This window comes from Pongo pygmaeus, chromosome 19 (genome assembly GCF_028885625.2).
Source record: "Pongo pygmaeus isolate AG05252 chromosome 19, NHGRI_mPonPyg2-v2.0_pri, whole genome shotgun sequence".
Taxonomy (NCBI): domain Eukaryota; kingdom Metazoa; phylum Chordata; class Mammalia; order Primates; family Hominidae; genus Pongo; species Pongo pygmaeus.
In genome coordinates, this window is record NC_072392.2 from 10,649,407 (window position 1) to 10,666,274 (window position 16,868).

General features: G+C 38.6%; 1 protein-coding gene across 1 annotated transcript in view; it reads right to left on the reverse strand.

Annotated features, from left to right (window-relative positions):
- Positions 1 to 359: 359 nt before the first annotated feature.
- Positions 360 to 16,868, reverse strand: part of TMEM220 (transmembrane protein 220) — a 50,292-nt gene continuing 33,783 nt past the window's right edge. The window contains exons 9-13 of the mRNA XM_063656189.1: positions 15,589 to 15,679; positions 12,558 to 12,755; positions 11,669 to 11,761; positions 6,825 to 6,940; positions 360 to 1,279 (exon numbers count right to left, since the gene is read on the reverse strand). Coding sequence (XP_063512259.1) covers positions 1,145 to 1,279; positions 6,825 to 6,940; positions 11,669 to 11,761; positions 12,558 to 12,755; positions 15,589 to 15,679 — 633 coding nt within the window. The 3' untranslated portion in view covers positions 360 to 1,144. The remainder of the gene's footprint in view (positions 1,280 to 6,824; positions 6,941 to 11,668; positions 11,762 to 12,557; positions 12,756 to 15,588; positions 15,680 to 16,868) is intronic.

Genomic DNA, 16,868 nt, shown 5'->3' on the forward strand with positions numbered 1-16,868 from the left:
TCACTATGTTGCCCAGGCTTGTCTTGAACACCTAACCTCAAGCAATCCTCAGGCCCTGGCCTCCCAAAGTGTTGGGATTATAGGCATTAGCCATTGTGCCAGGGAAGTTATTTCCCCAAAAAACGCTTTCTTAAGGGATGGTCCCGGTCCGCCAGCATCTGAGTCACCTAGGATATCTGTCATGGAAGCAGGTCTTTGCATCATACTGCAGATTCAGTGAATGCAGCTCTGGGTCTGGGAACCTGCACTTCAGCAGGCGTCCCACCCACCTGCCCGCTGGAGCCTGTGGGTCTCTTTCCTGAGAACTGTGTGCAGCCATCGATGCACCCAATCATCACCCATGAAAAAGATCATGCTTGTTGGAACAGCAAAACTGAGTATGTTTATTTTACACAAAGTACAATCCAGTATATGCAGAAAGGTACTCAGCATCACACTCGTGATCAATATCCTCTTATTTCCATTTGGTATGTCACTGAAAACTTGGCACACCACTTAGCTAAAAATCACATAAAAGAACCCCTAGAGAAATCAAACTGATGTTTTTTTCCCCAAACAATAGATTTCCTCTTCATTAGTCAAATCTGATAGTGACATTCATTAATAAGGAAAACTCAAGTTTTCAAGCATCAACTCTGAAGGGCAGAGACCCTAATCTGACTATTATTAGCCACCATGAACTCAGAAGAGCAAAGAACTCAAGAAGAGGCAAGCAAGAGCACTATGGAAATCATATTCCTTTCCGTGAAATTCAGTCCCACAGCTATTTGAGCAAGGGTCCAAGACAATGGAGAGGCAGCAAAGCTGCCGGGGAGAGCCTGTTCGCAGGCAGAAATGCACTGGCTGTGCCTCGCCCCGCTGTGTCCTTCCGCAGGTGGGCTCTTCACTGGCTTCACTTTAACTTGGTCCTCTGGTCTCCCCACAGCTTCCTGGGAGACTTTGGGTTGTAATCTTTACAGTTCCAAGAATCAATTTTGGTTGAATGCAAGGGTAACATCCCCATCCAAAACAGAAATGTTCTCATGGTATGAAGGCCATTCTGTAGAGTGCATGTATATATGTTTATATTTATATAGGCTCCTTTGCGAGACAAAGTTTCCTTCCTCTTAGCAAGAGAATACTGCATCCAGCAACACTGCTTTGGCTAGCTCTTTTTCCTGTATGGCCTCATGTGTGCGGCAATTGAAGCAGCTATTTCTCCCTTCCTCTTGTTCTGGCCAAAATAATCTAGAAACTCACCATCTGGTCCAATCAAGTACATTATTATTGTGTGATCCACCTGCAGAGAAAAGGGAGGAGAGTGTGACAAAGATTACCAAAATAAGCTGCTTATTTTACTGAATGTATGCTGTAAGATAAGAGAACTTTACATTAATGTTTAAATAACCTTTGCAGCATCTATTATTTATGGAATAGCCTTAAGTCTATTATAGCAAATTCCTAACAAAAATTGTCTAAAATCTTTTGTGTCCTAAACATCTGCACTGGTTATTGCTTGTCACATCAGCTAGAACCTGAAATTCTTTTGGTTTAATCGTTAACATATTTACCCACACACTCTCTTGAGAAAAGAATTCACCTTGTAAGAAATAGCTGCTGCAGGCTTTCATAAAGCAGTCAATGTTTGTGGAATAGCAATGCTTGTTGAAAAATACCTTCATTTTTGAGTAAGGTATCTCCTCAGACCCTAAACATGTTACAAAGAGACATCACATGGAATTAAGTGTTGGTGAAAAACTGCTTTCTTTAGTAAGTTCTTGGGTTTATTCCTTTATGTTTTAGAAATAACTGGTTGTCATTCACTACTGCCAAAATTCTGCTTACCATGCTTTATGAGAAGAAATCAGAAAACTAATCACTAGTTTAAATAATCTATAAAAATTTGAACAATATTTAGTTTTAATATTAGTAATTCAAACAGAAACAGGAAAAGAAACATTTTTCTCCCCAAGGAAATTTTTGTCTCCTCCACTGATAATCCTATCTGAAATCAATCCATCACCTGGAAAGCAAATCCTCAGGAGCCATAAATGCTGCCCTCCCCGCCCCGCCCCCCAACTCACGGAGCCATCTTAAAAATCACCCAGAAAGCAAATCCTCGGGAGCATAAATGCTGCCCCCTCAACCACAGAGTCATCATAAACTCAGCATCCATTTTCCCAGCAAAGTCCTAAAACGGTCCCAGCTCTAACTTTAACTTAGATTAGTCATCAGATTTTTTAGTTAGACACTTCCATAAAATCCAATTTAAGTGGGATTTGGCACTTAGAGTCCTTGGAATTTATTGCAGGCTTGATTGCTATTTGGCAAGACAAAGAAAGACAGGAATGTGATTACAAATACCAAACTGGAGACACCTCCCAAACATACCCCAGCACGCATTATATGTCTGTGAGGGTATTATTTTTTATACACACATTCTTAAGATAGCAAATGGAAAGAGCACTTGCCTACCCACATAAGGAAAGAATGTACACCAAAAGAGTGCCAACAACTGGATTCCAAGTGCTGTGGGATAGTTTACTGCAGGAGCAAGACGGGGGGCTATGTTTCTCCATACATTTGATACAGAAATCAGAATTAAGTCTCCAGTTCTCTCTTCAAGCCTTACTCTGTAGCTTACATCACTCTTTCTCCCTATTTCTTCCTTTTCTCTATTCTCTGTTAAAAAAAAACAAATTACAGTATGTGGGACTTATTTTCTGAGTGTTCTTAATATAAATTACCTTGTAGTACACAACAAAAATATTGTTTTATCTGTATCTGTCGAACTTGTCAGAGGTCACTCCTCAATATTCCTTTGGGTTGTGACAGAGCACATTGACATTTATTCTAATATAGAGGTCTTCCAAGTTCTAGTACTTCCTTGTATAGAAAACGGACACTAGCATTAACTGACAAATTCTTTCACATGTCATCTTAAGCCATGAAACAGGTATTCTCCTCCTCTACAAATGATATCACAGGCTGGAGAGAGTAAATTATATAACTGGTAAGTGCCAGGCCTAACTTTAAAACCTACAATCTGTCCAGTTTCAAAGTCCACAAACTTTTATCACCATGTTGCCTCTAGCTCCAATTCTAATGGAGAGCAGCAACTCAGTTTTTCTAGTGTGCAAGTTACGTTTTAGTGTGAGTTATTTTTTGAAAAGGTAATATATGCACATAGAAAAGGAATATCCAGTAAATGTATACAATGAAAATGTCCCTCCCCCTCTTCATACCCAGAGTGCCTCAGTTCCCCGTAGAGGGAACCAATGCCACCAGTTCCTTCTGTATCCTTCCAAAGAAATTCTCTCCATCTACCACGTGTATATATCCACTACCACTTTTTTTTTTATACACAAGTAACAATATATTATACAGTACTTGCTTTCTCATTTAACAATATATTGGACATTGTTCTACATTAGATTATACACAGTAGTTAAAAAATGGTTACTGGATTTTCAGTTCTTTCTCTTTAAAAACAATGCCATAGGGTGTATTTGTAGGATGAAGTCCAAAAAGTAGAATCTCTTGCATAAAAAGTGTATCACTTTAAATGTGAGAAATACTGTTAAACTGCCCTCTGAAGAGGGTGTATGAGTTTAATTCCTATCAACAATGCATGAGTGTGCCTGCTGTTCCAAATTCACTCCTACAGTTTATTTCCTGCTTTTCCAATTTCGACAATATATTTTCAGATTTTCTGACCACTGCTGAGCCAAGAGAAAAATGTTACCTCATTATACAATTCACATTTCTTTTATTATGAAACTGAACATTTAGGTTTGAAAGCTATTTGTATTCTTTTTTCAAAAGTATTTTCTAACTAATACCTATATAATAATATAGTATTATATATATAAAATACAGTAATGTGCAGATCCAGCTTTCTATGGAATCCCAAATATTTGGTATACCCAGTTCGATCACTCTGAAGAGTCCGCTCAAAAGCCAGAAGCTTGCCTGTTGTTGCTGTTGTTTGGGATTAAGAAAACTTCATTCCATTATATCTCAATGTTAACCTTAAAGGTACCCCCTTACTTCCTGCAGGTCCTTAAATGTTAACAGAAGTTTCCCAAACCATCCTATGGATGAAAATCTGTGACCTCAAGGGACTGAAGTCATACTAATGAAAAACCTAAGAAGCTGGAGAGTGTCTCCCCCTATTGGATGATTTAGTAAATGTACAGCAATGAATTCCTCATCGAATCTCATCAAAAGTCAAATTCTTATGGCAGTAGGCCAGTATTTCTCAAAATGGGGCCAAAGACACATTCTACAAGGTCCAAGAAGTCTCCATAAGACTTACATATTTTCGTTTTCATTTGTAATTAAAAACGTTAATATCCATATTCTGGATTATCTGTGTTGTGGGTATAAATTTCAGTGCCCAGGCTTGTGTTTGCTCCATGATCTCACTGGCACCTAGCTGCCCGCTGCTGTTACAGGCAGACATGAATATGATACATTCTTGCCAAATAAACACTAACCAGGCAAGGCAGGCTACACAATTAAAGGTTTCAAACTATTTTAAATAGAAAACGCAGAGGGGCAGTTGAGTAGAGTTGGGTATGTGATAGCAGTCTGACCAAAACCCCCTTCTTGCCGTGAGCAGCACTTTGGATTCAGCAAAATCTCTTGTCAATATAACTGAATGTTTTCAATTTAAGTTTTGCAGGCTGTTTGGGTTTATTTGTACAACTGCTTTCTGATTTGACTTTCTGACTCTGAGTTATGAGTTCTAAGCATCAGACTATGGAGTGTTACCTAGTTTAGGACTGTATACATTTAAACAATTTAATGTAACTCATTTAATGCTGGAAATCAGACTGATGAGCTCATCTATTACTGCTGTCATCATCAGATAAACTCAAAACCAGTTAATACAACTCTCGATAAAGAAAGAAGTCTGGAAAGTCCTTTTCCTATGGTTTCCTCTTTTGGCCACTGTGGCTGTCTGCTCTTCTCTCATTCTGCTAGAGCAGCGGCAAGAGGAAAACAGAGGAGGCTCCCTCTACTTTCCTTACAATTAAGGCTTAAAGAAAAGTGCTCATTTTTCTCATCTTTTACTCCAAGGAATCCAAGTTTCCCTAATGCTACGAGGCAGCACCATCTGGAAGACAAGATTACTGTGTAGGCTTAATTAAGGCAAACGGGCCAGAAGCTAGCTTTTAATTTAGGCTGTAGGCTCCAGGGGCACAAGTGTTCCAGGTTCAAAGGGACAGAGAAACCACAGTTGGCTGTCGAGACAAAGCAGTGCAGTGAGACATCCTATCCCCTCTGTATCTCAAGTCTTGGGATGGGCCATGGGGAGCTGCTGGATCAGTGACTCAGGGTCTTGGCCATCTTTCTTTCTACAAAGACAGCTTCACAGCTAGAAAGACTCTTAGGATTACTCTGCCCAAACAATATTATAGAAAAAACAGAGTATGACAACTAAGAAAAAAACTGAAATAATGCTAAAAAACAATGCCGACTCTTCATGTGATAAGAGAAAAATGTCCAAATTGAGAAGAAAATTGGTGGATAGTGGTGGTGCTAATGCCTTTTGGTGCTTCACTGTGAAACCACTGACAAGAAAAGAAACACAGTAACTTGGGCATGACCTTAAGGCTTCTAGGGCAGTGCTGATGAATATGAAGATAGTTAATATAAGAGCTACACAAGTACAACACAATTTCTGTTCCTTATCATTAAAAAGCACATATTTAACACCTAACTGTCCAAGGCATATAGTCAATGGGCAAATAAACCTTTTATCTTTTGCTTTTCAGAATTCTCATTCAACCTAAAAATGCAGTTCTCCATGGCCTAAAACTGGTTCTCCAAAAGAGCAATTTCTAATACCTCTACTGGGGACACAGTGAGAACCAATACAATCTCTTTAAAATAAGTGTTGTTCCAAATGATGGCTTCTCTTTATTTCCAACATGGCACCCAAGTATCTGGTTTTAAATTGCCCTAAAATCCTATATGCCACTATAAGAGAAAAACAGGCAATTGAATTATGAGAACAGTGAATATAAATCAAACAATCATCTTTTAAAAAACTGCTTCTGGCTGGGCACAGTGGCTCAGGCCTGTAATCCCAGCACTTTGGGAGGCTGAGGTGGGCAGGGCAGACCACCTGAGGTCAGGAATTCGAGACCCCCTGGCCTCGCCTGGCCAACATGGCAAAACTCCTTCTCTACTAAAAATACAAAAATTAGCCGGGCATGGGAGCGCATGCCTGTAATCCCAGCTACGCGAGAGGCTGAGGGAGGAGAATTGCTTGAATCCGGGAGGCGGAGGTCGAAGTGAGCCGAGATCGCACCACTGCACTCCAGCCTGCGTGACGGAGTGAGATTCCATCTCGAAAATAAATAAAAAGTAAAAAACATGTTTCTATTATCCTTTCAAATATTCAAAATTTCTAAGGAGGCTGGGTTCGGTGGCTCACGCCTGTAATCCCAGCACTTTGGGAGGCTGAGGCAGGTAAGGTCAGGAGTTCGAGACCAGCCTGGCTAAAATGGTGAAACCCCGTCTCTACCAAAAAATATAAAAAAGTAGCCAGGTGTGGTGGCGCGTACCTGTAATCCCAGCTACTCGGGAGGCTGAGATAGAAGAACTGCTTGAACCTGGGAGGCGGGGGTTGCAGTGAGCCAAGATTGTGCCACTGCACTCCAGCCTGGACGACAGAATGAGACTCCATCTCAAAAAAAAAAAAAAATTCCTAAGGACTTTGCAATAATCTTAGGTATTCTCTCTTCTCAGAAGCCCAGTCAGTCATTGAAAGCCTTATGACTATTTGGGATCTGGGAGCTGGTCCATGGGTTAAAACCGGAACATTTACTCACTATGTAGTCTTCATCTTCGTCCTTGGGGCCAGGGCTGTAATACACTCTGTATGCTCTGGCCACTTGATCGACCTCTTCTCTCGTGCCAGTCAAGCCAACCAGTTTGGGAGAAAATTCTAAATAAAAAATGAGAGAGACAGTGAAAAATGAGAAGCCAGTAAAACAACCATCTGTACTTCAAAAAATGTATCAGTTGTAAAGCAGCTCTACTGCCACTTTCTTCCTGTGAGTCTCCAAACATTTCTTCACGATTCAAAGGAAAAGGAGAAGAAATTCACAAAGAACAAATGAAAATTCTCCTTTGTAATATATAAGTCAAATCCTTTTATGACTATCTTGTTAAGACCTGGAGGGAATATTTTCTAATCACTTATATCACATCTTAAATTGATTTTTAAAAAGTAGTCACATGTAGTTCTGAGATATACTAAAGCTTAAAAATATTATCATAAACTAAATACTATAACTTTTCATGGCATCATATGGGGAAAAAAATTTGCTTCACAACTAAGTGCATACCAGGTCAAAATACCTGTATCTTATTTTCCTGCAAATAATTTCAACACTGGTATCAAGTTCTACTCTTTACTTCTAGTAAAAAAAAAAACTGGTCAATTAATTAATACTAGTCATCCCCAAAATGCAATCATAACAAAGTTCTGAAACAAGGGCAAATCATTCACAGCGTGTATCTGCTATTAAGTTTTTGGAATTCATGTAAGTGAACTGGTAGAGGTCACTTAAAACAACTGGATTCATCAAACTACTGAAATGACAGCCCAACATTCAACAGCAGTTCCTTTTTCTAAAGGTACAGAAGCCAATTTTTGTTCTTTGGATGAACTCATCATTCTAAATGAGAAATTGTTCAGATTCTGAAAAGACAGGCTTTTTTTTCCCCACTCTGAGTAAATAAAGAGAAAGGTGAATGAAGCCTGAGTTAGCTGCGCATTCAAACTTTTTTTAAAACTAAATTGCTGAAACTGCATTTTTTTCTAAATACCAAGTTAAAGTTTTAAAAATCTCCCCAAAATGCAACTAGTAATGACTACATCATCAATCGCTACGTTCTGCTGAAAATTACTATAAAGTTTGGTGTTTTGGTTAGGTACAGCAACTCAAATGTCTACTCATTTGGGGATATTACGGTTTGGTTAGTAATATGTGATTTTTGCCGATATAACACATGTTTAAATTGAAGACTGTGCATAACTCAGTGAGTTCATAAATATCTGGTTTTTATTGCTTCATGAAATGACTATACTATTGCCCAAATTTCTGACAAACCTATAAACTGTAGATATAAATTATGCTTAAGTATATGTAGTAAAAACTCTAAACTTCAAGAAGAAAACACAAAGCTTTGTAACCTTAGGTTAGGCAAAGATTTCTTACATACCAAACCAAAAGCACTATATTAAAAGGACAAACTGATAAATTTGGACTTCATTAAAACTGAAAACTGCTGTTTGAAAGGCACTGTTAAGAGACTGAAATGACAAGCCACAGACTGGCAGAAAATATTTGCAAATCACATACCTAACTTGTATCCAGAATATAAATAATACATATACACATAATGTGAAAACAAAGAACTCCATAAAAAGTGGTCAAAAGATATGAACAGACACTTCACTAAAGGTAATACAGATGGCAAATAAGAGCATAAAAAGAAGCTTAACATTAACAGTCATTAAGAAAATGTATGCTAAAACCACAATGAGATATCACTAAGCACCTACTAGAGTGGCTAAAATTAAAAAGACTGGCCACACCAAGAGTGGTGATGCTGTGGAGGAGCTGGGACTCTCATATACTGTTGGCAGGAATGCAGAAATATATCATTTTGGAAAACAGGTTCTCAGTGTCTTAGAAAGTTAAAATACACCTACCATATGATCTAACCATTCCTATCCTATTTACTCAAAAGAAATGAAAGCATGTGTCGACACAAAAACATGTACATAAATGTTCTTAGCAGCTTTATTTGTAACAGCCATTAAATGCAAAAAACTCAAATGTCCATCGGTGAACTATTAGTCAGCAACAAAAAGGAATGAACTATGATACACAGAAAGTGCAGACTAATCTTTATCAACAGAAAGCAGTTCTGCAGACGGGAGATTGGGGAGGGAAAAAGGGAGGGATTAACAAATGCAAAGGAAAACTTTTGAGGGTAACAGGTATGTTCATTTTCTTGACTGTGGGATGGTTTCAGTTACAAAAGTCAACAAGTTATATACTTCAAATATCTATACTTTATTGCATGTCAATTATACCTTAATAAATGTGTTAAAAGTAATTATACATACAGCAGATCCTTCATAAAACATATTTTTAAATAACCTCAAAGTTTAGAAGATACGTATTTGAATGTGTCATATAATAAATATAAATGTAAAACTATTCTTTAGTGCTTTTAACCAGTTACTAAATCAATGTTAACATAATTAAAATTCAGATTCCTGATTTTTAAGCACATATGCTGAAGAAACTTGAGTCTAGAGAAATTAAACTTGCCCATTCTCACAGATGAATTAGAACCTAAGCATCCACTCTCAATTCTACTATAATCTGTAGTCTTTAAAAGTGCCTAACAGCTTTTAACCAGCAGAGGTGTTTGATTGAAATTCCTCCATTGAAAGTAATGCCTTCCTTAGAAGCAGAAAAAACAATCCTAAAATTCCTATGAAACCACAACACACCCCTAATAGCCAAGGCAATCTTAAGCAAAAAGAACAAAGCTGGTAGGATCACACTACCTGACTTCAAAACATAGTACAAAGCCATAGTAACCAAAACAGCATGGTACTGGCATAAAAACAGACACACAGACCAATGGAACAGAACAGAGCACCGAGAAATTAAGCCAACTGATTTCTGACAAAGACACCAAAAACATAAGCTGGGGAAAGGACAGTCTCTTCAAAAACGGTGCTAGGAAAATGGGATATCCCTATGTAGTAGAATGAAACTAGATCCCTATTTTTATCATATACAAAAATCAAATATAAATGTAGGAAAGACAAATGGAAGATCTGCAACTATAAAATTAGTAGAAGAAAACATAGGGGAAACACTTCAGGACATTAGTCTGCGAAAAAATTTTATAGATAAGGCTTCAAGAGCACAGGCAACAAAAGCAAAAATAGGCAAATGGGGTTATATCAATATAAAAAGCTTCTGCACAGCAAAGGAAACAATAAACAGAATGACGAAACAACCTGGAGAATGGGAGAAAATATGTGCAAACTATTCATCTGACTAGGGAGTAATATCCAGAATGTACAAGGAACTCAATCATCTCAACAGCAAAAAGACAAATAACATTTTTAAAAAGGGCAAATGATCTAAATAGACATTTCTCAAAAGAAGACATACAAATGGCCAACAAGTATATGAAAAAATGCTCAACATCACCAATCACGAGGGAAATGCAAATCAAAACCACAATTAGGTATCTCATCCCAATTTGAATGACTATCAACAAAAATACAAAAAGATAACAAATGCTGACAATGATTCAGAACAAAGATACCTCACACACACTGTTGATGGAAATGTAAATTAGTATAACCATTGTGGATAGCAGTATGGAGGTTCCTCAAAAATCTAAAAACAGAACTACAATACAATCCAGTAATCTCACTACTGGGTATATATCCAAAGGAGATGAAAACAGTATATTGAAGAGACGTCTGCATTCCCATGTTTACCACAGCACTAATCACAATAGCCAAGATATGAAATCCAACAGTACTCATCAACAGGTGAACGGATAAAGAAAATGCGTATACATACGTCATGGAATACTACCCAGCCATATGAAAGAATGAAATCCTGTCATTTGTGGCAATGGAGATGAGCCTGGAGGATACTATTAATACGTTAAATGAAAAAAGTCAGGCACAGAAAGATAAATACTGCATATTCATATTCATACATAGAAGCTAAAAAAGTTGATCTCATAGAAGTAGAGAGAAGAACTGTGGATACTAGAGGCTGGAAAGGGTAGGGGAGGATAGGGACTCTGTACCCCATAAATATGTACAACTGTTATGTGTCAATTAAACAACAGTTATTTTGTCATAGTAAATGTTTTATTTATTTTTAAGACAGAGTCTAGCTCTGTTGCCCAGGCTGAAGTTCAGTGGCGTGATGTCAGCTCACTGCCACCTCCACCTCCCGGGTTCACGTGAATTCTCCTGCCTCAGCCTCCCGAATAGCTGGGATTACAGGTGTGCACCACCAAGCCTGGCTAATTTTTGTATTTTTAGTAGAGACGGGGTTTCACCATGTTGGCCAGGCTGGTCTCAAACTCCTGACCTCAGGTGATCCACCCACCTTGGTCTCCCAAAGTGCTGGGATTACAGGCCCACCATGCCCGGCCTGTTAACAGTAAATGTTTTAAATTTATAAAACATGCACTGAGTTCAAAATATGTTTATATTTAATTATTCATCTTTCATCTCCCAATGAACATACTTCCAGAATATATGTTTGTTCTAATTTTACAAAGCAGAGAATGAGTTACGGCGCTGAATTAGAAGCCGTGTGTCCTTACTCTCAACTCAAGGCTCGATTAACTTAGTTGATACATGAAGGCCAAGTTCAAATCCTTTCTCTGTGACAAAATAGAAAGAGCATCAGGAACTGAGAAACCCATTTCTTACTTACGCACTAACTATCCATAATAACAATTCCTAGCTTCACCTTTTTATTCACCCATAAAATTGGTGATAATACCATTTGTTCTATTTCACAAGGCACTGTAAGGTTCAAATGAACTGATATTCCAAAAGCTTTAAGGCTAAATAAATGTAAAATATTATTTAAAAAAATACCTTTCACGTAATTTGCAATGGCTTCTTTTGTGTCCCTCTCTGGGTCAATGCTGATGAAAAGTGGAGTTAGATCTGGCAGAGTTGTAATGCTATCTGAAAGAGAGTTCCAATTAGTCCGTATTCACACCCTAAGGGAAAAGACAAAGAAAACCAGCAATAACAGGAGAGTATAGGACGTGCTGGACAGCTAGGTGTTTTGGAAACAGATGGACATCTTAACATTCAGGTGAAGAGGAGGACGGGGAAGGGGATGGAGAAGGGATGGCCTTTAGGAGGAGGAGACCCATATACAGTAGTAGTATCTGTGGTGGATAACACAAGGTTACATATCCTATCAAATGCCTGCACCAGCACATAAATGTTCTTCCCCTGGATAATGTCATGTGGCTATCTTATCTCTTAATCCACTCCAGCATCTGTAGTTTTTTTCAATCCCACCATATCTCAAGGGCAAGAAGGTAAATTGTTAATAAGAACTGAATATCCTGAAATAATTCACTGTATGGAGAAGGCACCCTTCCTTCTTACTGGTACTAGTAAAATGCCACAGACTGCCGACCATTGCAAAGATTTCCTAATTTAATTGTCAGAATCAGTGGGGAAGAGGCAATGGCGGCATCAGTGATGCAAAGGAAGGGACACAAAAGCAGAGTTAAGGGAGACCACACTGACATTTTTAAGTGATCTAACATTTAACATCAAAACAAGCTTCTTTCAGTGGAGAATAAGGTCACAAGATTCAAAGCAACAAACAAGCCAAATGCTGAGATTTTATGTTCCCACAAATCACATAACGGCAAAACCCCACCTAACAATAATACAAGGATGTGACAAACCTGGTAACATTAAGTAAACATATACTTTGTATAGTTAGTGATGGCTTTCTTACCTATTTCATCCACGACTTGAATCATCTTTTCTAGTTCTTCTGGACAGACATCAGGGCAATGAGTGAAGCCAAAATAAATCAATAACCACTGACCCAAGTAGTCCTTGTCAGTTTTACGCTCCCCAGTATGAGTTGTGAGGGAAAACGGTCCCCCAAGTAAAGGTTTGCCGATGTGTCGCTGCCGTTCCTTCTCTAACGCTTAAGGAGACACAAACATAGACACCAAAAAAAAAGTCAATTTAACCAGAGGTACTCAAATACCTGACATATGGCCAGTACTATGCTACTCAGGGTGGGGGCACCAAATGTGGAAAAAAGTTTCAGTTTTCAAGAAGCTAAAAAAATCTTTTCAGAAAAATAAGCACAGAACATTAAAACAAAATCAAATGAAGTGCTATGGTATGTTGTAAAAAAGGAAAAAATATTTCTTCTTTTTCAGGAACAATTCAGTCCTAAGCCATTAGCTGTGTCCATGCTGGGGGCAGGGAGGGGCCGCAGTGGCCTAGAGCTGAATGTCTGAACAAGTGGGGTGCGGTGGGTGGCCTGGCATAGGGAGTCTGATCCTGAGGGTGCTAAGGAGGGCAGCTGCGTGGGGAGGTGATAGTGGTGATGAGACCTTAGTTACACACAGGAAATTGATGAAATAAATGAATATATTAAAGACAAGAGAGTTACAATAGGAGACGGAGTCAATTATGGAGAGAAAGAGAGCTAGGCTGAACCCTGTAGTACTGGAAATACACTGCAGGTACTAGTGTGGACTTCTATCTATATAGATATAAAATAAATATAGATGTACATAAATACATCTATTTTCTTACCATGTCCACTGAGAGGACTAGGGAGCAGACACGCTCCAAGAACCATGAGCCCAGAACCTGACTTCTAAATATCATTCTTCACTAAAAGGAAACAGCTTTTTGGAGAAATGGCTGATACCAGGGTTGCGGCAAAGAAAGTGTAAAATGAGGCTGGAACCTCTTGTTGTGGCAGAAGGAAAGCAGAACTTAGAGAATACTGGAGATGTGTCAAAGACACAGAAGCCTGCTCCAAGGGGGCTCCCGCTGATCAATCTGGGACAACTTGGGCATCAAAATAAAGAGAATATGGATTTAAACTGAATGAATATACAGCAAACAAGTCCACAGATATAAATAAATGAATACATTGATAGTGTGATGGGGAACAGAATATGTAAGTATACGTATATCAATACAAATCACAAAAGACCATTAATTACATGAGTAACTTTTCAGTAGAAAACCTGTTAGACACACATTCATCAAGTGATCAAACTGGACATTATCAGTAATAGGACAACTGGTACTATGTGGTATCTGACCAAATGCAAGGAGAGACATTATCAGTAATGGTAAACTGGTACTATGTGGTATCTGACCAGATGCAAGGGGAATACAGCATCACTTCTGTGATATTCCTGCCAAAGGTACACAACCCGAATGACCTGAATGAGGAAACATCAGACAAATCCAAGCTAAGGGGCATTCTACAAAATAACTCTCCTGTAACTGTCAAAGCTGTCAAGGTCATGGGAGTCAGTTAAAGCCTGGGAAATTGTTACAGATGAAGGAGGCTAAGGTGAACAACTAGGTACAAGGTGGTGTGGTTCTGAAACGGATCCTTTTGCTCTGAAAGACATCAAGTAGCAAAACTTGGAAGACTGAACTGTAATCCAGCCTGGGTAACAGGAGTGAAACTCTGTCTCAAAAAACAAACAAATAAACAATACCCTGAAGATTGTCTGAAGACTGAACAGCAGCAAAATTATCAGCGTCAATTTCCTAATTTTGATGGTTGTATTGTGGTTATGCTAGAGTAGGTCCTTGTTTGTAGGAAATACACCAAAAAGTGTTTGGAGCTAATGAGGCAACATGTCAGCAAATAAATATTCTCAAATTATTTAGGAAGACTTTTCAGATTATTTCATAATACATTTTTTAAATAAAACAATTGTTAGAATTGCACTTGAAATTCCAAACTAAAGTCAAAAAAAGCTTCCATATTCTAGAATTTTCCCGCCACAACTTTCCTAGCTTTTGTTTCTTTGTGAAACTAAAGGAACTTACTGCTTATTAGACTATGAAAATCTTACCAATACTACTTATTATGCCAAAGAGTCTCATATATATACGTATGTCAGTACAAAACTTAACACTGCTAAGTTCCTAAAGCCTATGAATTCCCAGATTTAGTCATTAACCTTTGTATATAATGTTATGAAAAGAGACTCCAAAGAACGGAAAGATTTAAGCAATACTTTAAAGATTTACCTAAAACCTCTAAACCAAATCTTAAAAGTCCTAGGATATTCACTAAAATGTAAAGTTCTTATAAATAATTTCTAAATATTTCAAGACGCTAATCCAGAGCAGTTCCTGGCATTTCCTGACCAGGCTCTTTGCACCTCCCCCTCATCCACAGAGGGCATGCAATATCTACCCGCACTATGCTCCTTGCCTGATCTCTAGGAAGCCTTCTCAAATCTCAAGGCTGGGCCTTGCTTTTGCTCTCAGAACATGGTAAGCTTCCTTCTGGCCTGGCAGAATCGCATCTAGTAAAATCCTTTACTTCTGTGTCTGTTTCCCTGCTGTGTGCACCTCAAAGGCTGGACTGCATCTTAGTCATCTTCGTGCCCTCCAGATTTCATCTTGCCCAGTCAAATCTAACCACAGTATATCTTTTAACATTGTTACACAGTGGTATCCTAGCTTGGATCCTGGAACAGATAAAAGACATTGATAGAAAAACAAGTGAAATCCAAATACAATCTGTAATTTAATAGTTGTGTGCCATTTAAAATTTCTTAGTTATGAAAAATGTGCCATGGTTATATAAGATGTTAATATTAGGGGAAGCTGGGTGAAAGGTATGTAGAACCTATGCTATCTTTGCAATTTTTTTGGTAAATCTAAAGTTGTTTCAAAACAAAAAGCTAAAAAACAACAAAAAAGGTGCTAGTCCATAGCCAGGAAGAACTTTATACAGGGCTGAGCAGATGATATCTACTTACTCTCTGCCTTTTCTTTCTTGACGTGCTTCATTCCAGCCAGCAAAGCTCCTCCAATAGCAAATGTGATTGCTAAAGACTTCCAGGAAACAGGCTACTGGGGCAGGGATTTCAAACATAAAAATTCTAGTAAGATGCAAACATTTAACCATTCAAACTTATGACAGTAGTTTTTAATATACATACACACAGGCCATGATGTTGTTAAATGTGCAAAATGTTTCAGGGATGAGAAAATGCTCAAAGTTTCTGTGGATGCAGTTAGGTCTGGGATCTGAACTACAAAGGCATTCATCTCCAGGGGAAAGTTCCCTAAGTCAGTTCTCTTCATGTAAATTGAAAAAAAAAAAAAAAACTCAAGTACCACGATTGTTACTATGTGTGACCCTAGCTCCAGTAACGACTTAAAAACCAATTATGGCCCGGTGCGGTGGGTCACGCCTGTAATCTCAGCACTTTGGGAGGCCGAGGCACGTGGATCACCTGAGGTCGGGAGTCTGAGACCAGCATGGCCAACATGGTAAAACCCCATCTCCACTAAAAATACAAAAATTATCCGGGCGTGGTAGCGGGCCCCTCTAAACCCAGCTACACGGGAGGCTGAGGCAGGAGAATCGCTTGAACCCGGGAGGCGGAGGTTGCAGTAGGCCGAGATCGGGCCACCGCACTCCAGCATGGGGAAAAGAGCAAAACTCCGTCTCAAAACAAAACAAAAACCAAAAATCCAAAAACACACACAAAAAAACAATTATCTGCTTATGCTGATACTGAGATAAATAGACCAAACGAAATTTGGGAGGTTAACCTAAGTCTGGCTTCCAGAAGTAACAAAGCCAAAGTAGAAGAGGAATCTAAAAGTGGAGCTTCTTGCAAATTACACCCATTATTTCTTTGTACTCAACTCCCCAAATGAAGATGATGTTGGCCAACTAGGCCTAACTCATTAACCTTCCCGTAGCTCCGAAAACCCACTTCTCTTACCACAGGGTAGTGGCTCTCCTTACTTCTGGGTCAGAACTAGAACTCGAGAGAACCCCAAGAAAAAGGCATATCCACACATAACTAAGTTCCACTTTTTGTTTCAATTTCAGCGTATACATGGAACTCTGAATGGGACTCAAGTGACAAATTATAAAAGTTCTCTGACTTCTCAATCACTGTAAACTTCAGGTTCACACCCTTAAGAAAACCTGAAACTTAATTTTTTTTTTTTTTTTGGTGGAAACGCTAACATAAAATCCAAGTCGGGGCATCCAGCCACGTGGAGAGGGTGTAAGTTCTCT